Raw genomic sequence first — 27,434 nt, 5'->3', positions numbered from 1 at the left:
ACTGGAAGTGCTGCAAAGATCCTGCTTAAATGGAGCTGAAATGCGCTTGTTAGAAATCTTTTATTGTCTCTTTTGTGAGAACTGTATATAAGTAAAACACAGTTCTTTTTGTATCTCAGATTGCTGGGTCCGATAAACTAAAAGCCTGTTTGTTTTAGTGGAAAATATTGGTAAAAGAAAAAAATATATCAGTACATATTTTACCTGCTCATATAATTCACTAGCTTATGAATATTAATATTGTATAGCTTCACCTAAAATCTTTTTGTTTAATTTTAGGTTACGTTTAGCAAGAATGAATGAAGAGATGCGGGAATCAGAAGGTCTTTATGGACAGCCAGGTCAATATTCTACTAACAACCATACTGAAATGCAGTATAAGAAATGCATTCAGGAATTTATCAGTTTACAATTGGAGGACTCATAGTTCTTTAGCAAACTAACTTAATACTATAGAGTTTTTATAACTTACTTGTAAGTTGTGAGTTGTTAGGTATGTACTGTACTTACTGAATTCTTGGGGGTGGCTAACTCCTGGGCCTTTAAATATCGATAACTATTCCTATTATAGTACACATTTACTTGGTGTATTTAACTCTAGCTGCTGACTTCTTTATCTGCTGTACAGATGTCTTCCACAAACATTCCAGTGAAATGAATGGAATGATAATGTATCTTTATATACACTTACAGCAGCACAATAGTCTTTTTCTTTTTGAAATTCTCTTTAGCTGTCAAGTGAATATAACAAAATGGTTTTCTTTTTGTTATTCAGGGAATTCTTATAAATTGTGTTCAGGGAAAAAACAAGTCACCATGTATTTGGCATATAAAAAGTCAGTATGGAAAATAGCTAGTTGAAGGTTTAAAAATAAAATTTACCAGTTGGTTAAGTCCATAATGGCAGTGAAGTTAGTTTAAGAGGTATAGGGAAAAGGTCTCATTTTACTTTATAGCTTTGCCTCAAGCAGTTGTACAATATCTGTTGGATAAATGCAAGTATTTTGCACAATATTTCATGAACCTGATGACAAAGTAGACATTCATATGAGAGAAATCTAACTCAGGATCAGCTCGTCTCATTTTGAGTGGTTTTCACTTTTAAGAAAAGGAAGAAATGTTGTTAGATTCCTCACTTTGATGAACATAACAAATAATTAGATCTTTATGAATTTGAGTATATGAATTACTAATTTATCTGTTTTAAATTCATATACATATTAGTAAAAGTTTTCTGGAATTTATGACTAAAATAATTGAGACCATTCGATATATCTGATTTTTTCAGTGAATACTAATATATTTTTTTCAAAGTGGCTTGATAATATCATCTATTCTTCCTGTTTAAATATGTTTTGAAATTTCTATACTTTGTACTAGCTTCATCCTTTTTTATTTTAACTGGATTAATATATAATTAATATCAATAAGGGGCCATTCTTTTCTCATGAGTATTAGCTACTCATGTTTGGTCTAATTTAATAGAGCTTTGAGAATAGAGAAACTTCATCTAGATGCTTCTAATCTAGGGTGTCCCACTTTAATCCTATGGATCAGACAGTATTACTGACTCATGATATACCAAGATATCAGAGAGCTGATTAAGGGTGAAATCTCAGCATTAATTCTGAATTTCACCTATTTGTTTTAAACTTGAGTGTTAGATTTTAAATAAGTTATAATTTTGTAACAGATATACTTAAGTGATAGTATTAGTAGGCCATTCTTGAAGCCTTTGTGTTTAAGCACTTTAAAATAAAAATTATTCAAAGGCTATGACCTGGTATTTGTAAGATAAGAGTCAACTTCAAGATTTTAAGTTAAACAGATTTTTTTCCCTGAAATTTTAAACGTAAATGTTTGGTCAGCCGCTCTTTCCTTAAGATGTTTGCTGATGAGGTTACATACCCACTTGATTAGTCAGACGGTCAGTCAGTGTTCAACTTTTCTCTGGAGTTGAGAAGGTTGAAAGGACAGGGCCTCAATATTCTTGCAACTTGTCGTTCCACTCATATTGCTTGGACTTCTGCCATCATTTAGAAGCATTCAAATGTCTCTTTCATTGTCATTTTATGTATAAGTTTATGAGTATATACTTTATAGTTATCCATAGAAAAATCGATTTTTACAGTTTATTTGAATGGAAATTTGAAAAAAAGCCTAACTTTAAAAACAAGCTTTTCAACCACTCTCAAATTTCAGTTTAGAGGTTAAAAAATAAATCAGAATTCTGGAAATGGTGTATCAGCAGAATAAAATGAGATTTTGATCTAATTGAGGATCGTCTTGATAATAATTAGATTTTTAATTCATTTAGAGGGTCTCATATTGAAGCAGAACAACTTTGTAACATATCCTGGTGACGTGGTAAAACAGCGCAGCAGCTGCTCTCTGGCTGCTTTTCTTTTTGGAGTCTGGAGAGCAGACGTGTTTGCTTAGGCAGGAGGTCTGGTCTTTTTCTCCCCCTTTGCCTGTCTGTAAATTTTTCTCAGATTTCGATTGATTATTTTATCTAAATCTTTTGTTGTTGTTGTTGCCTAGCATAAGAAAGAAAACTTCAGAATTCTGGGTAATTTAAAAATGCAAGTATTTTCAATCTTTCGATAATGAAGAGCCGTACTATTTAGAAGACTCAGCTATAACCTTTCGGAATCATGGACCTATTTCTAGGAAATCCCACTTCTGAATTTTGTATCTACTATCGTGACCTCAGACTCCCTATTTTTTTGTAAGGTGATGTTAAGAGCACACATTTCCTGAAGAGAATATATATTGCTCTTTATCAGTTTCTGCAACTCTTAGGAGGACTGGGGAGGGAAGAGGAGGCACACTGAGTGAGAATCCATGCCCCGCTCTCAATTGTTGGAACCAGTTTGGTGGTTTCCACAGTCTCTGGCTCTAGGATTCCTTTTGATTATTGGCAGTTTCTCAGCCAGAGAATACCACTGTTTAGTGAACCACTACTAGTTATGTATGTGATTGTGTTGCTGGCAAAGGTCGATCACTGATTTAATCAGTTATAAAAGTAGGTTGTAATCAATTCAAAAGGGGCAGGATCACCTGGGGTGGCCTCTCACATGCTGCCGTCTCTTTGAGAGCAAAATTAGCCAAATCTGGGATCATCATAACTGCTGTTGCAGTGACGATTCAGAACACCAAAAATCAAAAAGTATTTTAAACTGTCAGTGGAAACAGTCCATATTTTAAAAACTCAGAAATGTCCAGGCACATAGAAGAGTTAACTTTCTGAAGAGAAATAGAATTTGATTAAGTAATTTAAAGGATATAACTTAGCATTACAAATATTGGGGCATTAGTTGTTTACCATTTATAGTACTGTTAAATATATTTCTATGAACATTCCAGGGCAACATATTCTAAGTTATTGTTCAAGTATTCTAGTGTAGACAAGTTATATTTGCCTTGGGAAAAATTATAAATTATTAAAATCACGTTTAAATTTTAAAGAATCGCATCAAAGTTCAATTTGTGTTAACTAGATTAAATGTCTTAGTCACTACTGTTATTGTAATATTTACTTTCTGACCACATATTTTGAGGCCTAAGAAAGATATTATATTGATAGTTCATTCATTAATGTTTTGTTAGGAACTGGATGTTAACAAAAAGTTTGTGTGCGTGTGTGTGAAAGTGAGACTTCCTTCTGTATTGTATTAACTCTTTTAAAATGTATTCAGTAAGTGAAACCAATGATTAGTGTAGCACCAACACTTTCTTTCAAGGAAGTATTTAATTCAGTGAATAAAAGATCTTATAATTTTTTTGCATGGTACAATGGTTCTACTAAAATGTACTTGTATAATAGGTACTAGATGATTTAAAAAGAAAAACTGGAAAACCACAAAAAGAAAAAAAAAATCCCATAGCTTGTTATACAAAATATGCATTGCTAATAGTAGAAGCCATATATTGCCATTGTACTGTTGTAATACTTAAGAATGCTCATCTGGTGCTATCTGTAAACTATTTGGCATTAGTGTCTGCTAGATCTTTCTTCCTATTTCTTGAATGTATAAATGTGTGCCTTTTAAGTTACTTCTGGTGTTGAATGGTAAAATCAGTGTGGTATTTTTGTATTATAATCTGCACTTTACACTTTCTTGAAAAGTAAATTCCAGACTCTCCAGTTTAAATAGTATTTTAAAAATATTTATAATGTTTACAATAAATATTTTAAATATTTTAATTCAACATCTAAGAATAAGAAAAAATTTTAAATATTTTGTATGGTTTCTTAATTGATATTTAATGTTAGTCTCTTCTCAGTTTATTTTATACCTTTTAGAATGGCTAAAAATGGGAATAGATTGTACTTTGTCTTTTAATGTGGGAGTAAACTTAAGAAATCATGGGTATAATTGGATTGTCTTACCAGATGTTCCAGCATATCAACCTTTATTTTTATTGTTTTAATAACAATATTATGAGTTAGATGTTACTTTTAGCCAACCTTTTAAGATTCTCTTTTTACTGTAATTTTTCTTTTTAAAGTAGATTGATTGATTCAGGTCATGAGAAAATTTCCAGGGTTAAATGAAAACTATATAGAGATTTTAATAACTCGATTTTTATGTAGACTAAATATTAAAAGTATTAAAATTTTTTTATTGAAAATCTTAAGTTATGCTGTTAGACCTTTTTACTAGATCTTTATCCCCCTCCCCCAACTTTTTTCTAATTCTCTAGCTTTTGGTATGACATCTATTGCCTCAAAAATCTCGTTTTTCAAAAGCTGACAAAACTTACTGCACTATTAACAACTGTAGCAAATGAGTTTGTAATAAGATGGATGCAAGGTATATTATGGGAAATAATTATGAAACCATGTTGCAACAATAGTCATGTAAAATAGTGTTTGACAGTCTCAATCTTGAAAACAACTATGCCAAGCTTCTGTATAAAGCTAATGTTCAATAGGAAGCATTCATGATGGATGATTGATCTTAAAAATAAGATATTTCTTTATACAGATCCTTTGAGGAATAATCTGTATTTGTGTACATATTTAGTTTCCCATGGCAAGAAATATAGTATTCAATCTGCTATAGTATCAATATCTATAATCTACTTCTCTGCAAGCATATTTGTATATATATATATATATACACACATACATGTGTTTATTATTCTATTTTAACAGGTGTCTTTGGTATTTATTCCCATTTTGTCATAGCATTCTTGCTCATATGACCTACAGTTAACAAAAACCTTCTAACTAAATGTGAAATTATGATTTTATAGTCATTTTCTCAAGACTTACTCATTTCATCAATTTAGTAAACAGTGGATTTAAGTACATTAGTTTTAGTTAAGCATTAAAATTTTTTACATGCTATTTAAATTAAAATGCCTTTTAATTAAAAGATAATATTAAAATAGGCTTTTCTCTCACCTGATTATCAGTTTTGTCTTGTTAATAACTTGCATCCATCAGAAATATCTAGTATTTGTTTTTGGTCTTTCTTTTTGGTCTTGATCAAGTGAAGTATTTATTTAAAGAATGCCTTGTTTACTATACCTCACTTAGAATGACTTTTATTTCTCATGTGTTAATAAATATGTTTCTTTACATTGCTTTAAAACACTTGCATCTTTGCTCTTTTCTAACTCTGAACTTTCCTCTGTGGCTGCATCTGAGGTGCTTTTTTCAGGTATAGTTTTTATTTTTTTTCATTCAGTATATACTTTTCCAGTATTTATATTTAGTTCACCTTTTTTTCTTCCAAAAATGCTCATCTGAACAAAATTTTAATATAATGAATTATAAAATAGTTACTAGCCATAAAAATGAATGTTGTTTATTAATACTTTCATCGTATAAATTTTAAAAGTGTCCTTATTTTACTTTCATGCAGGTGATGAAACTTATCAGGACATATTTCGTGATTTTTCCCAAATGGCATCCAATAATCCAGAGAAACTAAATCGTTTCCAGCAAGATTCACAGAAATTCTGAATTTTTTTTAAAAAGGGGAAAATATTAAAGCTGGTGACTCCCTAATGTGTAGATCTGAAAATTCACAAACTTTTAGTGCTTTAAATCTACTTACTTAATTTTAGTAGCTATTGAGTGGTTTGGAATAAAGGTACCCATTCATTGATATTTTTATAAAGTAAAACATTGGGCTTTAGTAGTGGGAAAAGGAACCTACATGAGGACCTCTTTTATTAAAGAAAAAAAAAGCCTGTTTAAAGGGCTATTTTTTAAATTAAAAGTTGAATCTAGACTGAAGCCTTCTTTAGATTATAAGACGCTAAGTGTGTAGACACAGTCTCTTTTTTTGGAAGTAGGTGGTATCATTGGGTTTTTTTTTTTCTTCTATGCATCATGCCCAGGATCGTTCAGTTAAGCATATCTGCATCAAATGGGAGCGACTGTTCTGCCTGCCTTGAGAATACGTTGTTTCTCTTAGTTTCCCTCATGATTCTTAGTGGTTCTGAAATTGTGTTTTGTTTTGTTTTGGTAGATTAGCTGTCATACACACAATATGTAATTCAATTATTAGAACTAGAGAATATATTTCCCCACTTGCTCATAAATGCAGTTATACTCCTTAGATGTCTGGTCGTTGTCCAATACTTTAACATTGTGAACATACATATAAATGGCTGTACAGGTAGACATAACTCAGTCTTTTAGATTTATTTCATTTTATGAAGCAAAAAGAAGCCCTTTAAAATTTCTTTTAAATCACCAAAAGGAGCTCAGTTATAGAAGTTGTAGTTCTTCATTGTTGGGTTGATTTCCTAAAACCTTGACAAATTTATTGATATAATAAAACTGTTTCAAAGGTTATTTGAATGTCGCAAAATTATGCTTTCATCAGATAGTAACTTTCACCAGAAAAGCTGATTTATTAAATAACATAGAGCATTTTTATATTTGAAATTTGTCCTTTTCAAGATACGTTTTTGCTATTGCTCCTAGTGAAAGATAATCTCTGTAAAAGGAGGAAAAACCTCATGTTTTTATTAGCTTTTACTAAAATATATAGCAATAATTGCTTTTTAATTTTTCCAACATCTATCCTGTGTACTTGTTGTATACAGTGTACATTCTTTAAAATTATAGCATCCTTATAGCTTTAGTATTTAGTTATATGACTCGCATGCCCTTGAATTCCAAAATGTTATGGATATAATAATATGCCATGTATGTGCTACAACTTAATCTGGTTCTATATTTGGTTGATATATCTTGTCAGGAATATAAGCTAAATTTAGTAATTTGCCTTACAGTTTCTTTCTAATATTTTCAACAATTAAGTTGAATCTTCTTTTATAAGTTACATGTATTATTGATAGTTTATAAATAAAAGAGGTTTTTAAAATTGGGTTATTAATAAGTAGAGAAATGATATTTAATTGGGTAAATAATACATTTTCTAACCCCTCCCCCCAATAACTAGAGTTTTATAAGCTAATTGACCATCAAAAAGGAATCTGCCTAAATCGGAATTATACTAAAATAAACTTATGTCACAGAAAAGATTCCATATTTGTTAGTCCAAACTGCATGCATATAATGCTTATTTACTAATAATCACTGCATATTAGATAAGGATAAAAACTATTTATGAATTATTTCTAAGGAAATGCTAACTTCCAAAGCCTTATATTGTAATTAAAATAATGACAGGAACATTAAGTCTTTCCTGTTTCACCTCAGAGTCACAGATCATTCGGCTTGACAAAAGTCTGATTTATAACATTTTTATTAGAGTGTACTTTGAAATTAGCTTTTTGAAAAGCTCAAGAATAAGAAAATATTTTGAAAACAAACAAAACAGAAAGAAAATAAGAGAGAGTCTCACTTTTCCTTTGTAGTGCCTATTCCTGTTTTAATACTAGGACTTCACTTCTAAAGCTCCTATCCTTTGTATGAGGAAGCCTAGGCAGTTTTCATTTTGGATCCAGCCCTGGATGCTTCAGAAAAACCTCTGGGATCTCTGGTTGTGAAGCAGTTCTTTATGACACTCTTACCTCCTGTGGCTTGAGTCATGAGTTGTTAATGTGGCAGTAATTAGTGTCTACTTAAATTTAGTGGTTAGAGATGTATTTGAAGTGCACTAAAGATGATCATGGTTCTGAATATCTTGAGAGAAAGCAAACTCTTTAACAATATAAAAAGCCTGGCACTACAAAAATACATTTCTGTGGCTTGATTTATTGAATATGCTGAGACCCAGTTTGAATTAAATTTGGCAAAAAATGATACAGTAAACAGCAAGGTTGTATTACAGGTAGTTACAAAGTAGGTTGGCTGTTACCAAGGTAAATTTAGCTGTGTCAGTTAATAGCTTTTCTATAGTATATAACAAATCTGAGTTTCATTAACTGTGGATTATTCAATACATTGTGAGAAATTATAGTGTAAATAATGTTAATTATTCCCTTAGGCTTTATAAGTCAATGTGATCGCCCTTTCTTTCCCTAACTAATCTGTGGACAGTAGTTTCTGATTCCTTACCATTATTCTGTTAGCTTATTATCATTAGCTCATTAGCTTAAAAGTTAGATTAATATAAAAATAAGACTATTTGCACTCTGAGTTCGTTAGATGCAATATCATGTTATTAGAACTAGACTACAGGTAATCGAGTAGTTATTTGCAGTTTTTCCTTGTAACATTTACATGTTTAAGATTTCTAAGATTTTAAAAATTACTTTTGGTACAGTCCTTACAAATTCAGGGATTTCCAGGGATTCACTATATTACAGTTTTCACCTGATTTATACTGGTCTTCACAATAGATTTTAATGAACTTTGGTGTTTACTTTCCAAAACATGTAGATTTTATTTGGAATATGTACTTTGTTTATTCATGAGTACATCTTGAAAAAAAATTATACCTTTACAGTCTGGAAAACTTAAGTTTATGATATGTTAAGCAATACTTTAAAAATATAATTTTATACATGTAAAAAGTATGGTCACAGTAAACCAAATTGTATTTGACTAACTTTACTATACATTTTGAATAATAAGAGATTCCCATATCACTTTTAGATTGTCAATTAACTCTTCTATTTGCTAGCACTTTTGACTATATGCATGAGCTGGAAAAATGATGTATTTATATAATCGTTTGTCCAGAATGACTTCAGATCTGCATGATATAGTGGAAAGAGCACTGACTAGTACAACTCTTTTTGGATTCGGAGCTCCTCACAAATAAAAGGAATGGGATGAAACAAAGTGAAACTATAACAATATCCCTTTGTATATGGTTCTGCTGCTCACAACCTACTTTGACATTATTTTATCTCACCTGATTTCACAGTAAGACTTCTGATATCTTACTCTAAGAATGCCAGCATTGTCTCTTTGATCCTGGGCTGCTCTTATTTTACCTAGAAGGTCACTGGTTTTCTGTTTAGTGGTGTAGACGACACTAGAACGCCTGTCTGACTGACTCCTGCTAGTCAGAGGCACTTTATTTGTATCATGAAATGATTTGAAATCATTGTAAAGCAGCAAAATCTGATAATGACTGCCAGCTTTCCTTGTTTTTTGATAATAAAGACCCCAAATATTCTGGAGAAACTGGATATTACCTCAAAGGAAGAGATCAGGATTTGAAGACATTGCGTTGTGGGAAAATTTACATTTTTGCAATAATAAGCAGTAATAAAGGCAAAACATTACGAAGATAGTTTTAACTTACCATGTATGGGCATACTTCATTTTATTGTGGTTGGTTTTATTGCGCCTCACAGATGTTGCATTTTTACAAATCGAAGGCAGGATCCTCCATCAGCAAAAAGATTACAACTAGCTTTATTGTGATACTCCTTTATTGTGGTTGCCTGGAAACAAACCCACAGTATCTTCAAGGTATGCCTATACTTATTAACCTTTTGTTCTCAATGAAACTAACTAAAAGAGGAGCTTGGATTCAGTTTGGTTGAATCCTGACATCTACAAATATGGTTTTGTGAACTTCCTTTTCTTTTTACATAAATTTATATACTTAAAATGAGATAATGGTGGGGGCGGAGAGCAAGGTTTGATTAAACTTTTCTCCGTATTGGCTTTTTCACTATCTTATACTTTAGATTTTCTTATTTTTCTTCAACACACCTCCCACCATTTTTGGGTGTTAATTTTAAACAGGGAAAGCTTGCTTCATTATAAAGATCATTGGCATCATTTATTTTACACAAAGGAAATGATGAGCTACTTTTCTATATGTGTTTACTTGTGCTTTGTGGTATTTTTGGATCATTCCAGCCATAAATACTTATTACATGTAATATTTCTTGCTACCTGTAAAAAGGTTTTTTTTATAAAAGAATGTTAACCAACACTTCATTTACTTTTTATTAGTATGTAGAGGATTTGTATCTAATTCATGAATGTAGTTTTATGGTAGTTTGTCATTGTAAATGGAACAAAGTATCTTTATAGTTATTCTAAAATGTACATTATGTAAGAATTGTAAATATTACACTTGATTAAATACTTTGTATGCTGAAAAATTATGATAAGTCAATATAAATTTCACTGCTGGCCTAGTTCTTTTATGCTGAGACTTCCACTTTATTGTAAACTACACCTGTAGATATATCTGTTAGCAACTGTCATGTTTAAGGTTCCATATTACTTTTCAACCCTGTCATATTGATCCAGATTACTCTTATTTGCTGATTGCTTCAATAAAGAAATATATTTTGATCTTTTAAATGTTTCTCTTGCCTGATCATAGAGTTATTTTCTTCCCTGAATTTTTTTTTTTGAACCAAATCCCAGACATTTCACCAACAAATCATTCAGTGTGGATCTCTAAAAGGACTCTTAAAAAAATAAAAAAAAACCTAATTATAATATCACACTTCTTTAAACTATAAAACCACATAGTCAGTATTCAGATTTTCCCAGTTGTCTAAAACATATTTTTTTAAAATAGATTCTTCAAGTCAGAATTCATTACAGTCAGCTAATAAGTCTCGAATCTCCAAATCTATAGGTTCTTCCTCCATTCTAAAAATTTCCACTTGCAGTTTGTTGAATATATCACTTTTACTGAAAGCGTCATTTTAGTTTAACCTCCTTATTGATGAACAACATTCGATTCCAATTTCTTGCCTCGCTCGGTTTTATCTTTATGGCTAGATATTCGGGTACATTCTTGATTATTTCCTTAGGATGAATTCCTGTTAGTGAAAATGTGGGTTCGCAATGGGTGGGTATGTTTTTGCTGCTCATTCAATGCATTAGTCACTGTGTTAGGTACTGGGGATAGTACGGTAGAAAGGTTGACACACCTCTTGTTCTCATGGAGCCTTGGCTTCTTGCAATGGGGAAAGATGGGGCTGGGTAATTTATAGATGGTCCTCATGGGATTGTTGAGGATGGTGCTCCAGCTGGACACTGGATGAGTTGTTTAAGAGACCACTCAATGAGGCCCTATCATCTAAGGCAAGATCTGAAGCAGGAGAGGTTGGCTGAGTGAAGGTCTAGAGCAATGCTTTTCAAACTTTGGTCTGTAAAACAATCACCACCGAGGCTCAGGCTCATTGATGATCAATAGGATGTGAGCCTTTATATTTTTACCAAGCTTCCCAGGTACTTCTAATGCCAACTAAAATTTGACAACCACTGTGTCAGGGAGTAACATTCATTTGCTAGGAGAGAGAACTGAAAGTTACCGTAGAGGCTGGAAAGATTTTAGTATTGCCAAAAGGCCGTCCTGAAAAGTCGCACCAATAACCAAACCTTCATCTGCTGTGAAGGAATGTGCCTGTTTCTCTGTATCTTTGACAATATTAGATAGTAGTCAATAATAAAAAGTTTTGATAATCTATTCAATGTTACAGATGTAGAAATTACACAGCAGGAAAAACCAATTACCTCTAATCACTTCTGGTGAGATGTCTGAACTTGGCCAATGTTAAAGTTAGAACTAAAGGGTTAATGTGCTTCTCAAAATTCTTTGTTTAGCTGTGTTATTACATCCCCAGATCTATCTATTTTAAGCTGAGGAAATAGCACTCATATCACCATCTGACACACTACTTACTTTTACTTTTTCTTGTCTATTTTCCCCTGCTAGAATGTAAACTCCATGAGGCAGGGATTCTTGTTTTTTGTCCCCACCCCTCTTTAATCCTCCTCCCCCACTTCTCCCCCTGGCCTATGGATGTTGTTTTCTCCTTTTTTTTTAAGAACTAGATCTCTGAAGGCGGAGCATCTCCCCCCTATGCGCTTGGGGCCTAGCACCCCTGGCACACTCTGGCGCACTCTGGGGGCCAGGCACTGGGCATACCTGGGTCCTAGCGCACCAGGGTGTTGGTCTGTGACTCCACCTGTGGTGCGAACCCAGGAGCTTCTGCATGTAAAGCAGATGTACTAATCATTACACTATGGAGCCACCCCCAGGATTCTTTTTTTTTTTTTTTTCACTGCTACATCAGGTGCTACTATAATTGGCATGTAGTAGTTATTCAATATCTTCTGAATAAATAACTGGCTACCTTCAACTCACTCTTTTAGCTTCCAGTCAACAGTATGCTTCAGGAAGCTGCAAAATTAATTTTTCTTTATGGTCAAAGAATGGGGAATGAGGAAGCCAGAGATAAAACCAATCTCTTGAATATTTTCTTGTATCTCTTGAATATTTTCTTGTATCTGTTTTAGAGGTCCGGTTTTTTCCAGAAAAGTATTGCTCCAGTTGAAAAGAACAAGAATTAAAAATGAGATAAATTGTGGTCTGGGAACCACATTTGTTATTTCTATATAAAATTTAAATTATCTTGTTATTCATTTCTTATCTAGAAATTCCAGGAGCAGTGAGGTCTTATAAAGGTTTTAAGAATAAAGTATTTGATGAATAAATTCTAGAATAAGTGGCAAAGTTGAATAAATTCTTGATAGGTCAGGGGACTGAAAGGCACAATTCAAGAATTCTTCCTTATTAATGAACGATAAGGAGAGTAATAATACGGCTTTTTCATACTGCTGTGGGGATTCTGTGAACATGCAATGAAGTCTTAATGGAGATTTGGGGTTTAGTCTTTGTAAATAACTAAGAAAAGCTATGGTTGCTAAATTACATTTTGGTATTTGTTGAATATTTAGACTTATTTTTAGAGCTTGGTGTTTCTAGCATAGCTTGTATTTGTTTACTACGTGTTAGGTCCTGTTCTAACTGCTTTTTAATCTATTATCTCAACTCTGTGTGGCATAGGTACCAATATTAGCCCCATTTTACTTATTGATGTGATTGCAGCTTGGAGAGATTAAGTAACTTGCTTGGTGTCTGTCAACTTGTAGTGGCAGAGTGGACTTCCAGAGTGGAAGTCCAGCTCTCTTCTTCTTAACGAGCTCTTAAGTGAAACTGCTTTCTTAACCACAGTGTTACCTGCTGAAGGTTCTGATAAAATACACACCACTCAGAGCTCAAATTACTGCTTTCAGTGCTAATCGTGGCTAAAAGCTTGAACTTTGGGAGCAGTGAGACTTGGGTTAGCATCCTGGCTCCATTGTTTACTGGCTAACTAGATTTGGACAAGTTACTTCTCTAAATCTCAATTTCCTCAATCGTAATGTGCAAATATTACTTTATAGAGTTATGAGGATTATGTGAACCAAAGTAAGAACCTGTTACTCAACTGAGTTTAATTCTGCTATTATTTTTTTTTTAAGGTGGGTAGTATGCACTGAATTTGTTGCCAACCCTGTTTTAGAGGTCCGGTTTTTTCCAGAAAAGTATTGCTCCAGTTGAAAAGAACAAGAATTAAAAATGAGATAAATTGTGGTCTGGGAACCACATTTTGAGAAAAATGGCATGGCACAATAAACTAACAAGAGATAACTGGTACATGCATTTGTGTGTTCATTTTATCACCTCTTTCAAGCGTGTAGACTATTTGTTTACTTACACGCTATGGTATATATCAGTCCTTAGGATACCGAAGGTAATGAGTTTTTATGTGATTGGCAGTGTCCAACTGTCTAGGGTTAAAACTGCCACTGTGTGACTTTAGAGAAGTTACCTCAATGCGCCTTAGATAAGAATTTGCAAAACTACTGGTACATACTAAAACTCTTTAAAAGCGTTAAGGTTTGTTTAAAACGAATTAGTATCACAATCTGTGGCATTACTTCTTAGAGTTCTCTCTGAACTATCCCAAAGTTTCGGGCAGCGGGTCCCTCTGCTGGCCACATCCTTTAGCTGCCTCTGGTCGGCCTCAAAGATGCCAAGTCGGGGTGAGTAGGCGATTTCCACAAGTGTCAACCCTACTTTACCGTGAATGGAGAAGGAACTTGGTAGTTTAAATTCCGAAGCCCCATCTAGTCTCCAAGGTATGAAGGGAGTCAGGGACAGGACTTAAGGCCTCCAAAAAATTAGGGGGGGGGGCGGTAAGGTATAGAGATAATTTTTTTCTTGCGTACAGTTTTTTTTGCTAAACGAAGGTCCTCGATTCCTTTCAAGGCTCAGCTTCGATTCTAGCGTCTGGGACTGGGCACTTAAGAGCGCCAGTTTTCACAGACCGTACACCCCGCTGGTCTTCTCTATGTTTGAGTCCTCATCGTCTGCTTAGACCACGCTGGGGACACCGGCTCAATCTTAGGTCTAATCCCTCTGAATCTAGGACCCAGCGGCTACCCGGCAGCTTTGGCTACACCTCTTCGCGCATCAGCGTCCGCAGATTGGCTCTGGGCAGCACGGCCCCGCCCCCGCCATGGCCGCCGCCTGCGGGTGCTACTAAGCGGCTGCCGCGGTATTGGTTTCTGCGGTCCTTCTCTGCCTGCTAGGTTTCCCGGTCCGTGGCGCATGGGTCTCCTCCGAGGGGGGCCCTCATGCGCTCGGGCCATGGCGCGCCTGGGCGCGGTGCGCTCCCACTACTGCGCGCTGCTGCTGGCCGCGGCGCTTGCCGTCTGTGCCTTCTACTATCTGGGCTCTGGCCGGGAGACCTTCTCCAGCGCCACCAAGAGGCTGAAGGAGGCCCGCGCCGGGGTCCCTGCCGCACCCTCGCCGCCCGTGCCGGAACTGGCGCGCGTCTCCTTGGCGCCGGCCCTTGGTGCCAAGGCCAAGAGCCTGGAGGGCGGCGGAGCCGGGCCGGTGGACTACCACCTGCTGATGATGTTCACCAAGGCGGAACACAATGCCGCGCTGCAGGCCAAGGCCCGCGTCGCGCTCCGCTCCCTGCTGCGCCTCGCCAAGTTCGAGGCTCACGAGGTGCTTAACCTGCACTTTGTGAGCGAAGAGGCCAGCCGCGAGGTGGCCAAGGCTCTGCTGCGGGAGCTGCTACCGCCTGCTGCCGGCTTCAAGTGCAAGGTGAGCGGGGCCGCAGCCGGGGGCTCCCGGCGAGTGGCCCATCCCGTCCCCAGGGCGATCCGCCAGGATTCATGGGTCGGTAGAGGAGTGTTTTCATTGCGCTGCCCACTGTCAACGCCTGTAGAAGCCTAACGCTTGTCCCCCTCCCTTCCCTCGCCTGAAATGTGCTTTCGCGGCATGCTGGAGGCGTCGTGGGGGCGTGTCCGGGAGCCAGAAGCACTCAGCTGGTGCTGGAGTGGAGCGGCGGTGTTACAGACAACCCTGACCAGATCTCCTCTCCACTAACTGCGGCCCCCTGGACAACCGGCATGCAGCCTCTGCTAGCGTTGCAGGATTCAGCAGTAACTTCAGAGTCTGCACTTCATTTTATTCTCCTCAGTCTTTGACTTTTGAGAATGAAGGTACCAATAGTCATTCTGTGCAGAGTCTGCTGGACAGGGTCTTGGTGAGGCCGCTTGAATTGTTGATGTTACGCTGACATTTCTCAGAGTTTTTAAGGTATTTCAGTCGGAACTGGTCAAATCCAAACCCAGACGGTGTGAACCATCTCATCCCTTCTCTCCTACCCTCAGGGTCATGGACTCATTTAGAGAAGCTGAGAGTTCTTCCAAGGGAGGACCAGAGAGCTGTACAAAGTACAGATATGATCTTGGGAGAGAACAGCTAGCCACCTTGTTTCCGACTGGACTAACTAACCTGCCTCAGTGACAGCTCCCACCTCTCTGCATCATCTCAAATTGTGTTCCTGTCTTAGTGCTAATTGCCTCAGTCAAATTGCTTGTCTCATTTTGATCTAATAGTTGCACAGAAGGGATCCAAGGTGTGATTTTTGGAAAGTTGTAGTAGGTCATCTTAAAGGATAGATACTGATGGTGGTGGTGGGCAATGGTAGTGAGACAAGAGTTGTTAGTGTTTCATGTATTTGTGCCAAATAAGTGACTAAGGGGATCTGCTGCCAGGAGCCTACAGGGTTCAAGGGTCTGCCATGGCTTTTTGTTGCTTACAGAATTAAGTCCCAGTTTCTTGGGAGGGCTGTCTGTGTTGTGGGCCTGGCCTCTCCAGCTTCACTTCTCATCCTTCCCCTATAAGCACCTTAGATTTTAATTATACTAAATGTGTCTTTACACATGTGTATTCTCTACCCCAGAATGTCCTTCATTTCTTCTTGAGCCCTTGGCCACCCTTTACTTAGCTTTCATCTCCCCTGAGAGTGTCCCTAGACATAGAGATGGTCCTGGCCCAGTTCTACACAGCTCTCCATTCTTACTTCTTCACATTGCATCAAAGGTCTGTCTCCTGTCCATCAGGAACACCTTCCGTAGCCAGAGAAGGTCACCTAGGCTTGGACTTCATGCTATGGGAGGCCAAGAATCCAGAGCCTGGAGCTTGTGGCTGGAGGGGCCCTTGGGACCCACTGTCTGCCCTGAGGTTTTTCCGTCTGGGCGCATCCTGACTGACCTAATTGAAATCTTCTGACTGGAGGTGGGGCCTAGCAACCTGATCCAGGTGATCTTTAGGACTGTAATGTTTGAGAAACTCAGACATTAGTCCAGCGGAGTAAACTGACAGCCCTTGGTCAGAGGGCCAGTCTGGGCAGAGCTGTGATTTGATCAGCTCTCCAGATAGCACCCTGAAGACCAACATAGTCATCTGTTCACTTTTTTAGTTGGAGGAGCAACCTAGGCCTATGCTACACCATTGCTAGATCTCTATCATCTGTTATCCCGGGCTCCAGCCATAGCTTCTTGTTTCACATCTACAAGACATGTGTTTGCTTATGTCGTTCCACTGTCAGGATGCCTTCTCTTTCTATTTCCAAGTTTTGCTCCTCTTTAGATACCATCCCCTCCTTGGAGCTGTCCAAGGAACCCCGCTTTGAAAGGTATGTCTTCCTTTTTCTCCCTCAAGTACCTTCCTGGTGCTGTGACTGTATCATGTCTTATCTCCCATTCCTATACATAATGCCTGGCCCATAGTTGGTACCAGAAATATCGGTCCAGGGGCAGGTCCACCCTCAGGGCCAGGTTCCCCATCTGGGAGTCTGTGTTTCATGTGTTTCTCTCCTTTTGTTGGGCCTAGTTCTGAAGGCAAAACCTGGATGCATCTGCAAATGACTTGAGGGAATCGACATCACCTATTGAGCATGAACAGTGAGAGTTTGGAGGCTTCCAGTCAAATGGTGTAGTGAGATTAAAGGTTTCGCAGCACCAGTGGAAAATTGCTTCTATTACTTTGGAGTTTATATTTTGTGAATCTGTTTTTTTTTTTGTTTGTGATAATAAGTGCTCTTTTTCTTTAAATGCCTGGTCCTGAAAGCTTTGCCTTATTTAATTTTTCCTTAGGTTTGGAATATTCTTGAAAAGAAAGCTGCTTCTGGCACCACTTCACACATGCCTTTCCCTCTGCCTGGAGTACCTGCCACTCGCACTCCCATCCTCAACCGATAATCTGCTTACAGATCTCAGTGTAAATGTTCTTGGTATACCTTGCCTGAGATCCCATTATACTCTTTCATATCACCAAGTACTTTTCCTTAGTAACATTTATTACAGTAGTAATTATATAATTTTTGAATAAATTTCTTGTGTGCTTTTCTAAACTGTAAACTCCTTAAAGGCAAGGACCCTGATTTCTTTTAAATATTATATCCCCAGCACCAAACATCATGCCTTCTATATGGGAGTGCATTTTATACTGAAAGTCATATTCCAGTATTAATTAGGATGAAGGAAACTGTCGAAATTCTCACCCTGGTTGCATCAGAGCTGGAAGGGATCTTCAAGAGCATATAGCACAATAAGTGAGGAAATTTGCCCAAGGCCACTCATGGGGTTACTGTCCTGTGTCCTAAGCCAATGTTTTCCCCTTTGTACCATGTTTCCCCTTTAAGGAGCATTTTTCTCTCGTGAGATAAGGTAAGGAGGACAGCTCACTCCCAAGGAGGGTTGCCTTGAAGTGTGTTAGAACACCTTGGGAAGGGAAGGCAGCTTCCTGCCCACCCAATTGCTGGAGACAGCCTGGGGCTCCTCCTCCCTCAGGGTGGGCTCTGCGGCTCCGACTCCACCATGTTGGATGCAAAGCAGGGCTACAGTGGGCTGGCATACAGCTTGTGCTGAAACCCAGAGGTCTCTCCTCAGGCTATTTTCAAGTGACACAGAAACACTTTTTATTGAAATGGCTCCAGAAATAGATCATAGTACATTATTAGAGACCTCAGATCATATTTTGATTAATGAAATACTTTAAAAAAATTCACTTAACCAGAAAAATCTTATTTCAACTATTATTGAAAGGTTAGCACAATCTACTGTTTTGTTGTCCTCTAACAGTATAGAAGTGTATTATTTGTTAACTTAATTAATAAACATCCAAACCTGTTATATTCCAGGTATCTGGTAAGGAGCTGCTTTTAGCCTATATAATAGGTCCATGGAGTAACTACATAGAATCACCTGGAGACAGTTATTAAAAGCACAGGCTCCTGTACCCCGCTCCAATTTATGGGTCAGACTGTCCTGGGTGGGCCTAGGAATCTGAGTTTGTATGGGGCTGTGGAGGCTGGTGTGGGAGTCACTGCTGTAAATGATACAGGAGTGCCTGGTGCTCTCCTGACATCATTCAGACCCAGCTCAGGGATTCTCTCCTGTGTAGCCTGCCCTGGGAGGCACAATTCCTGGCACCAGCTAGGCATTCATGAAACATTTGACTGAACAGCTCTCTTTGATCTAGGCTATCCTGGCTTTGCTGGCCTGGGAAAGGCTGCTATATCCACTTTGCGAAAATGCTGATGCTGTCAGACCACTTCCACTTAAAACCTCCTGGCTCCTGGCTAACTGTCATCCCAGGTTACTCTAACATTCTCGGCCTGCAGCAGCTGGCTTCACCTTGCTTGCTCAGCCTTTCCTCCTTAAGCTGCAGGAAAAGCTGTTCCTTCTCTTGGAGCTTCGCTTGCGCTGCTTCTGCGCCCTCTGCTGTCCCATTCTGTCTGTCAAATGGAATCCCACACTTCTCAAACTTAGGTTCAAGACTTCTCTCGTCCATAAGATTTCCTTGCTGTTTTTATTAGGTTTGATAAACTATGTCATGAAAACCCCAAATAGTGGTGGTTGAAATGAAGTCCAGAGGTAGTCATTTCCAGGCTGGCATAGGAGCTTCATGAAGTCATCAGGGTCTTAGGCTCCTTCCAGCTCTCTGTTTGACCATCACTAGGGAGTGGCCCCTGTCCTCATGGTCTGGGATGGCTGCTAGGGATTTAGCTATCATATCTGTGTTGGAGCAACAGGATGGAGAACCAAAGCAGCATACCCAATTAAAAATAGGGGTTTAGTTAATCAGGAAGGAGAGGAGAGTTGTTTTGGGGGTAGACAACCAGCCATCTCTGTCCCACACTGTACTTTGAAGCCCACACTGTCTTCTGAAGCCTCAGGAATGATCAGGAAAGCTGTATGTGGGACCCGGAATTCATAGCTGCAGGGGACATAGACATGGGTCAGGCACAGCCCATGTTGCCTAGCATCACACTCATATACATTCTTTCCTGCTTCAAAACTCAGTGGGTTTGGATGAGGTGGTCCAGAGAGAGTAAGACAGCACTGAGCTTCAAACCCAGTCGGCTACTAACCATCTGGATGACTGAGTAATAATCTGCCTGGCCTCTCAGGGCCTCGGAGGCTTCCTGTGTATAATGAAGATGAAACACCCACCTCACACGTGGTGGTGAGGATTCAGTGCCACCATGCTGTAATTCATTTTGCCCAGTGTTGCTGTGTTGGTAGTTGTGTGTCCAATTTCAAAACACAGTTCCACTATGTTGACTTTGGAGGATATTAACACAGTGAGTAGCCCCAGTGCCCCTGGCATGACTCAGCACTGATGGGACCCTGTGGCCATCTCCGCCCTTCTTTTTGGGTGGCCAGCCCCAGCAGAGAGACACGGTTGGCACACTGTCAGAATGTACAGCAGTATGCTGCTCAGTGGTATTTCTCCTATGCTTTCACAGTGTTACCATTCAGATGTTAACCCTTCAGAATGCCTTCCCTGAACCCCTTTTCTAGAGCAGCCCCTACCCCAGCCCTCATCTTTCCTATCACCTTGTTTGTATTTATTTGTTCATTCATCCATTCAACAGATGTTACTGAGTGCTTACCCTGTGCCAGGCACTGTTATAGGTGCCTGTGAACAGCAGAAATCCTTATAACCAAGTTCCTGCTCTCATGAAGTTACATTCTGGGGCTGTGGGAGATGTGGGAGGTAGACTTTAAACAAATCAAAGGTACATGTAGAGTGGGTCAAATTGTGATAAGTTGTATAGAGAAAAGCCAAGCAGGATAAGGACACATAGAGCATATGTGTGTCACAGTTGTGAGTTGTTGGCTGTTCTCTATAGGTGGTCAGGGATGGCCCACTGATAAGGTGACATTTGAGCAGGGAGTGAAGGCAATGAGAGCTCCAGTCATGAGAATGGCTTGGGTGAAGGCCTTTGCTCTGTGAATTTGAGGGAATAACTGTCCTGTTCACTTGTGTGCAATCTGTGTCTCCCTACTAGATATAATCTCCATGAGGGCAGGGACATTACTTTCTTCATCTGTTGAGGTAGACAGGAACCCCATAATTGCCACCCCCATTTCTGGCCTGATTGGAAATGATAGACACTGGGCAGGAGCCGCCTAACCAGGAACACAAATCAGACATACTTCTGAAGGGACAAGTAGCTCTGGACAACTACTGACTTTCCTGCAGGTGTGGGTAATTCTAGAGGAGAAGAGAGGGGGGGAGAGGGCCAGGATAGACATACCACCCAAACTCTCCCATCAGGTCAGTTTCTTCTCCTGCTGGAGCAGGGAGGCATTTGTGTGCCTGGTGGAGAAGAGGAATAGGTGTGGAGCAAGGTGCCAGGAGTGCTGGTGTGGTGGAGCACCCTCCATATGGAAGGCACAAAACAATGGAGACGGAGGTGCTCCCTCTCTCCCCTGTTGCCATTTTATTTTTGGCACAGTTCCTGGCATATTGTAGGCTCAATAGTGTTTTATAGTTGACTGACTGATAACTATATTAATTAAACTCAAGAAATCATAGAAGAGTTCTTGGTGATCTGGCCCTTGCACATTAAACTTCAGTCTCCTCACAGTATGAGGCTGAGTGGCTCAGTCTCCAGGTGACAAGTTGGAAATAAGAAGGAAGCCATGTACATTCCACTCGTAAAGGCAATTGTTGGCTTCCTAGAGTTGTGTATGCTGAGAACTAGGAGTGACAAGAAAAATGTTAAAGCACTTTGTACACACTGGAATTTTCAGAGGTTCTTTTTTAATAATTTGCTGTGAAAATTCTTTTACAGGCTTTTGTGTGGATATATGTATGCTGCAAGAGCAAAACTGTAAGTGTCTTTGAAAAGATGAGTGCCTCAGCCCATAGTTGGGGCTTGAAAGAAGCCGCGTGCAAAGACTTTGATGCTGGCTGTCTCATTGATGATGAAGCTAATGACAAATAGGTGAAATGCAGAGTCTCTAGCTTGTCATAGCAGCAGGCACCTTGCACCAGAATGAAACTTTCAAATAAGTTATGACAGTCTGGGAAAGAGGTGGTCAAATAAATGTATCCTGTAACGAGAAGCTCTTTGAAAACAGGCTGCCATTTTATATGACGGAATTCAGAGAATAGTGGTATTTTATGAAACATTTAACAGTGGACCTCCTTTAAATTATAACATGTTCATAAAACAACTGTAGTAGTTTGTGTACCAATGCATATTTCTTGCTGAAGACTTTAGTCATGGATCTATAAGGAATAACTTTGTATAGTGTTATTATATCATATATAATACAATCTGGATAATTTTACGGTTATGTGTTGAAATTATAAGGTAAAGTGTATAACATAGGCCATGAAATACATCAGTACATGGGTGATTTGTAAATGCTGTGGGGTCTTCAATGCATGGATGAGATGTTCCAGTTTTGGGATCGGTAATTCTTCATGATTTTCTGACTGTTCTCTGTCCCCATAGGCCATTATTTGAAAGATAGATAATTACTTTTCTTTTTGCAATTAAAATAAAAACAGATACAATTCACATACTATAAAATTCATCCTTTTGAAACACAACTTAACTTAGTAGTAAATATATTCACAGGGTGTTCAATTATGACCACTAATTCCAGAACATTTTATCACTCCAAAAAGACACCCTATATCAGCAGTCTTCCTCATTCCCCCTTTTCCTGCTTTCCCCTCTATATAAATTTGCCTATTCTGAACATTTCATATAAATGGACTCATTCACTATTTGACCTTTTGTGTTTAGCTTCTTTTGCCTGCTTAGTGTAATGTTTTCAGAGTTCATGCTATAGCCTGTGTCAGTATTTCATCCCTTTAAGTTGTTGAATAATATTCCATTATATGGGTTTTTCATTTGTTGGTGGACATTTAGATTTCCACTTTTTGGCTATTATGAATAACTTGCTGCGAAAATTCTTTTACAAGTTTTTGTGTGGATATACGTTTTCAGATTGTTCACCTATGTACCTAGGAGTAGAAGCACTGGCTTATATGGTAGCTCTGGTTAACTTTTGGGGAACTGCCAGAGTGTTTTCCAAAGTAGCTGTACCATTTGACACTCTCACCAGCAATGTATAAGGATTTCATTTTCTCCACGTCCTTTCCACGTGTGTCTTTTTCATTATTGTCATCCTAGTGGGTGTGAAATAGCCTCTCATTGTGGTTTTGATTTGCATTTTCTTAATAACTAATGATGAGATGATTATATATTAAGGACAACCGAATAAATATATTTGGTATTTTTCTTATATATTTACCACAGTGCGTTTTACAAGAAAAACCAGGTGCCTTGACTCTCCCCTCCACACTCTGAAAGATGTAACATCAGTGGAAACACTTGTATTCTGAAGAACAGTTTGGAAATTTCTGATGTGGACAGTAATGTTATGCCTAAAATCAATGAGGGGGTGTTACTACTGTGAAGACTTGATTAGGGGAACAGTAGTAACATTTATTCAGCATGTTAGAGCTTATAAAAGTGCTTTCACACATCTCATTTGAGCATCACTGTGACCAGTGAAGGAGCCTCCAAGGCCGAGAGAACCGATGTCTTACTTGAGCTCCCACACTAAGCCATGAGGCCGGGCTGTGTGACATGCCTTGGGGGAGTTGGAGGCACTACAAGGCAGGGAGCGGTACAATCTGTATCATCCCCCTGCTCAGCCACCTCACATAAATACGTTTAATCTAAACAATCTGTGCTTGCTTCAAGTGCAGCTTCAATCTCACCTGGCTTCATGGAGCCTTGAGGAATCACCAAGCATTGGAGCTGGAAGAAGACTCTGAACTTCTCTGTACAGTCTTCCCATTGAGCTGACAGACCCTGAGCACAGGGGACAGTGACTTGTTCAGATCAGCTCAGAGCTGGGGTTAGAACCAGCCCAGACCCTTACATCTTCTATTTGATATTAGCATGTTCAGCAGCTTCTGGCCCCTTTTGGAAGGGTGGAGTGAAAGCCAGCTCACCATAACTCCCACAGCAGAAAGGCAGGGTGTTCGGCCTGTCTTCACCCATCCCAACCAGGCCTCACCTCTCTGTGTCCCTCCGTATCTCTGGCTGGGGAGGAAGGGCATCTCACCAATCTTCAGGAGGCGTAACCTTTTCTGGTCACTCAGGCTGGCTTTCCAGCTGCCCTGTGCCGAAAATTGTCCAGGGAGCCAGTATTGAGATAGCAGTATTACTCCTCGGAGGAAAACCTGCGGTGTGCCCTCTGCTTGGGGCTGAGTGTTGGAGGGAACTTCCAGGGATAGAACCAACACGCGGATCTCCCAGGCTAGGAGGAGGAGCTGCGGAGTGCAGTTCAGAATGGGCCGCCAGCCGCCTTTGCGGGTCACGGCGTCCTCCTGGAGACGCAGCGGAGGGGAGAGCTTGCTCTCTTGCGCTTTGGTTTGGTCGTGCCGCGGGACCCAGGAGTTGTGTGCAGCCCTACGGGTGGCCGCTGGAGGGCGCTGCTGCACCGCGGTTGCTTCGCCAAGCACCCCCGGCGCCTGGAGCCTGGGGAGCATGCAGATATGTTTTTGTTTTTTCTCTACGAGCGTCCTCCGCTTCTCCCCCAGTGATTTAGAAAGGAAGACTGAAATGAAAGGGAGTCTGCGTGGCGATTGTGGGTTGTCATTTCCTTCCTGTGCCCAGTGTAAACCTACTTTGATGAGGCCCTTTGAAAAAGGTGGATGAAAAAGAAGCTGGGATGGTCGGGTCCTAGATGCAGAGGTCTTCAGCGTCCCTGCCGCTCAGCAGAAGGAAGTGTGGGTGGGAGCGGTGTGTGTCAGCGCATCCGGATCTTCCTGGCCCCTGCTCAGTACCTTCCCTGTGACTCCCGCCAGGCACTCCCCACGAGGCTCCGCAGCTTCCCAGGGCGCATCTTTTCCGCTCCACTCCATTTGGGGTCTCCATCCTACCTAGCATGCGCCCTCCGGGTGCAGGTAGGCGGGCTTCCACTTAAAAAGAGGAAGTGTCTTTTGCAGCAGCGTTCATGGGCCCCTGTCACCCACCATGAGCTTGCCGAAGCTGCAGGATTTGCTCTCTGTCTGAGGCCCAGGTGTCCAGGCTCTTGGTGGAAAGTTGGGCCCCGAGAGGCAGCTGTTGGGGAGAGGTGTAGTGGCTTGAGTGCTGCTCCTAACAGGCAGCATGCCTGGCTGAGTTACCTAACTGCGTGGAGCCTCTGTCCTAAGCTGTCAGGTGGTCCCTGACCTCACTTCAGGGCCACCTACAGCACTGAATGGAAACTCTCGTAGTCTCGTCTCTGGCCCAGAGAGCGAGGCGGATAGCTCAGAAGAGAAGCCAGGCTGCCGCTGGAAGGGCTAAGAAGGAAGGCCTCCTGCACTCACAGCAGCAGGTGCAGCAGGTGGGCACTAAGTGCTTGTCAGGGAAGGGAGTGCGTGAGACGGACCCCCTACTTTCCTTCCTCACACCCTTCCCTGTCCAGGGCTCTTGCCTTTGGCCTCAGCCACTCCCACTGGCCGGTTGCTGAAGACCAATCAGGATGCCTGGGCTAACATCACCTTCCAACCCTCTCCCCCAGGCCGCAGAACCCTGTACTAGGGGTCCTGGCTCCAAGAAGCAACTCTGCTCCCTTCCCTGTTTCAAATGCTTGTTCTGAGCAGCTGAGCTAGGCCTTGTCACCTGGCACAAAGCCTGCTATTAACTTAATGTCTTTTAAATTAAAGTCATTTGTTTTACTTATTGGGGTAATTAGAGTTAAGCAGCCCCATTAAGTTATCATCCTGCTGGTGGGATGGAATGTACCAGAGGCTGGCCTCTGTTGCCCTGCTCTGGCTCCGCCTGGGCCTGGGCGCATTCGTGCTCTTCCTCTCCTCACTGCAGATCGTCACCCTTCCCACCACTGGCAGAGTCTCTCCCAAGTCTGCCGAGGAGAGGCCCCAGGACCGGCATGCAGGGCGTGGAGCCCAAGACTGGGGTTCAAATGCAGTCTGTGACATTTGGGAACAGCGTGGCCCTGAATGTAACCCCTCTGAGCTTCGGTCCCCTCGCACATGATCTTATAGGGTGGCTATGAGATAAGAGTGAAGTAGCACCGAGGTTCTAGCACATGACAGGTGGCTAATTGTGGCCACTACTAGTGGCACCTGAGTAAGTATGTTGGGAGCAGGGACCCTTTTCTCATCTTTTTAGAAGGCACAATTCCTGTTGATTCAACTGCAGGGCAGTGGAGCTAGCTCACAAAACAGTGTTGGGCTCAGGTTTATTTCAGCGTGTCTTAGTCTGTTCCGGCTGTTAAAATACTACACACTGGGTGGCTTTTAAATGATAGAAATTTATTCCTCATAGTTCCGGAGGCTAGAAGTCCAAGATCAGGGTGCTAGCATGGCAGGGTTCTGCCAAAGACCCTCGTCTCAGTTGCAGACTGCCAATAATACCTGTGTCCTCACAAGGTACAAGGGGTTAGGGAACAGGCTGGAACCTCATTTATAAGAGCACTAATCTCGTTCCTGAAGCTCCACGTTCATGACCTAAACTCCTCCCAGAGACCCCACCTCCTAATACCGTCATCTTTGGGCATTAGAATTTCAGCTTATGAATTTTGACGGGATGGGGACACAAACATTTAGACCATAGCACAGGATGTCCCCATGTTCTTTTGAGTCTTCCTTAATTCCCCAAACTACGGTGTTCTCTCCTTCTCTGGCTCTATCCCCTTTCTCCTCTCTACCTAAACTGTGCACTGTTTGCCCCTTTCTGAAAGCACTGGACCCTGCAGCCTCATTTCCTGCTTGGTTGTGTCCATGCTTTCCCTTCTGCTAGAAGGAAGAGGCCCTGTCAGTCATCTTTTCTTCCCCCACTGTGCCCAGCACATACCTGGCTCCGGGCTGGGGCTCAGCAAAGGCCAGCTGGGTTGGCATGTGTTCTGGAGCAAGTGCTGCTATTTGGTCAGGGTGTGAAGCTGGAGTCTGCTTTGTAGTTTGTGTGTAGGCAACATGGACGATCCTGCTTTGTATTCTGGGGGATGGAGTCTTCTCTGTGATTGATCTTTTGTAGAAGTTCCAGTTCTAGAAAGTTCTAGGAGGTTCCAGTTCAAACTTGTTTGTAGTAAAGCACTTTTCATGTTTTGTTTATCTCTTCTTAGGAGTGTTTGTTTTCTTGATCTGACTGCACACAGCATTTGTTCATAATCTTTTTGTAAAATCACTGATTTTACAAAGTCACACTACGGGGGAGGCCCACATATCCCCAGAGCTTGCTCATATCCCCCGTTTCTGCCCATCCCTGTGAGTGGGGTCTTGGGCTTTGCCCTCTGTGGCTCATATCCCACTAAGTGCTGTGAGGGTCCCCTGCTCTGGCCAGATCATCATGGCAGCTCAGGATGTGTGCTTTGTGAGACCTACCCAAATGGTCAGGCTCCTTGAGTCCTGGTCAGTGTGTCCAGGGGCAGGAAGACACATGGTGTGGGATTCCATGGTGCCTGGAGCTGGCTTTGTGAGGATGGAGGGGCTGTCTGTGGCAGTCAGGGAGCCTTGGGGGTATGTACCCATTGTCACCACCCCCCCCCCCAATCTTACAGAGGAGGGAACTGAGGCAGCTGGGCAACAGACTGGCTTTTTCTCTTGTATCTGGCA

At 40.4% G+C, this 27,434-nt stretch overlaps 2 protein-coding genes across 9 annotated transcripts in view; both read left to right on the top strand.

The window, feature by feature from the left end:
- The window catches only part of ACAP2 (ArfGAP with coiled-coil, ankyrin repeat and PH domains 2), a 123,053-nt gene extending 112,345 nt beyond the window's left edge, over window positions 1–10,708 (top strand). For 7 of the 8 annotated variants that reach the window (XM_016135307.2, XM_016135304.2, XM_016135302.2 and 4 more), the window contains 2 exons: window positions 280–341; window positions 5,877–10,708. In XM_016135307.2, coding sequence (XP_015990793.1) covers window positions 280–341; window positions 5,877–5,977 — 163 coding nt within the window. In that variant the 3' untranslated portion in view covers window positions 5,978–10,708. Of the gene's footprint in view, window positions 1–279; window positions 5,673–5,876 lie in introns of all 8 variants that reach the window. The other variant, XR_004950443.1, reaches the window with a different exon arrangement.
- Window positions 10,709–14,678: 3,970 nt separating this feature from the next.
- The window catches only part of XXYLT1 (xyloside xylosyltransferase 1), a 155,429-nt gene continuing 142,673 nt past the window's right edge, over window positions 14,679–27,434 (top strand). Inside the window, exon 1 of the mRNA XM_016135308.2 lies at window positions 14,679–15,305. Within this exon, the coding sequence (XP_015990794.2) occupies window positions 14,802–15,305 (504 nt within the window). The 5' untranslated portion in view covers window positions 14,679–14,801. The remainder of the gene's footprint in view (window positions 15,306–27,434) is intronic.

The sequence above is a fragment of the Rousettus aegyptiacus genome, unplaced genomic scaffold (genome assembly GCF_014176215.1).
Source record: "Rousettus aegyptiacus isolate mRouAeg1 unplaced genomic scaffold, mRouAeg1.p scaffold_m13_p_4, whole genome shotgun sequence".
Taxonomy (NCBI): Eukaryota; Metazoa; Chordata; class Mammalia; order Chiroptera; family Pteropodidae; genus Rousettus; species Rousettus aegyptiacus.
Note: the sequence above shows the minus strand (reverse complement) of the source record. Positions and strands in the feature narration are given on the sequence as shown.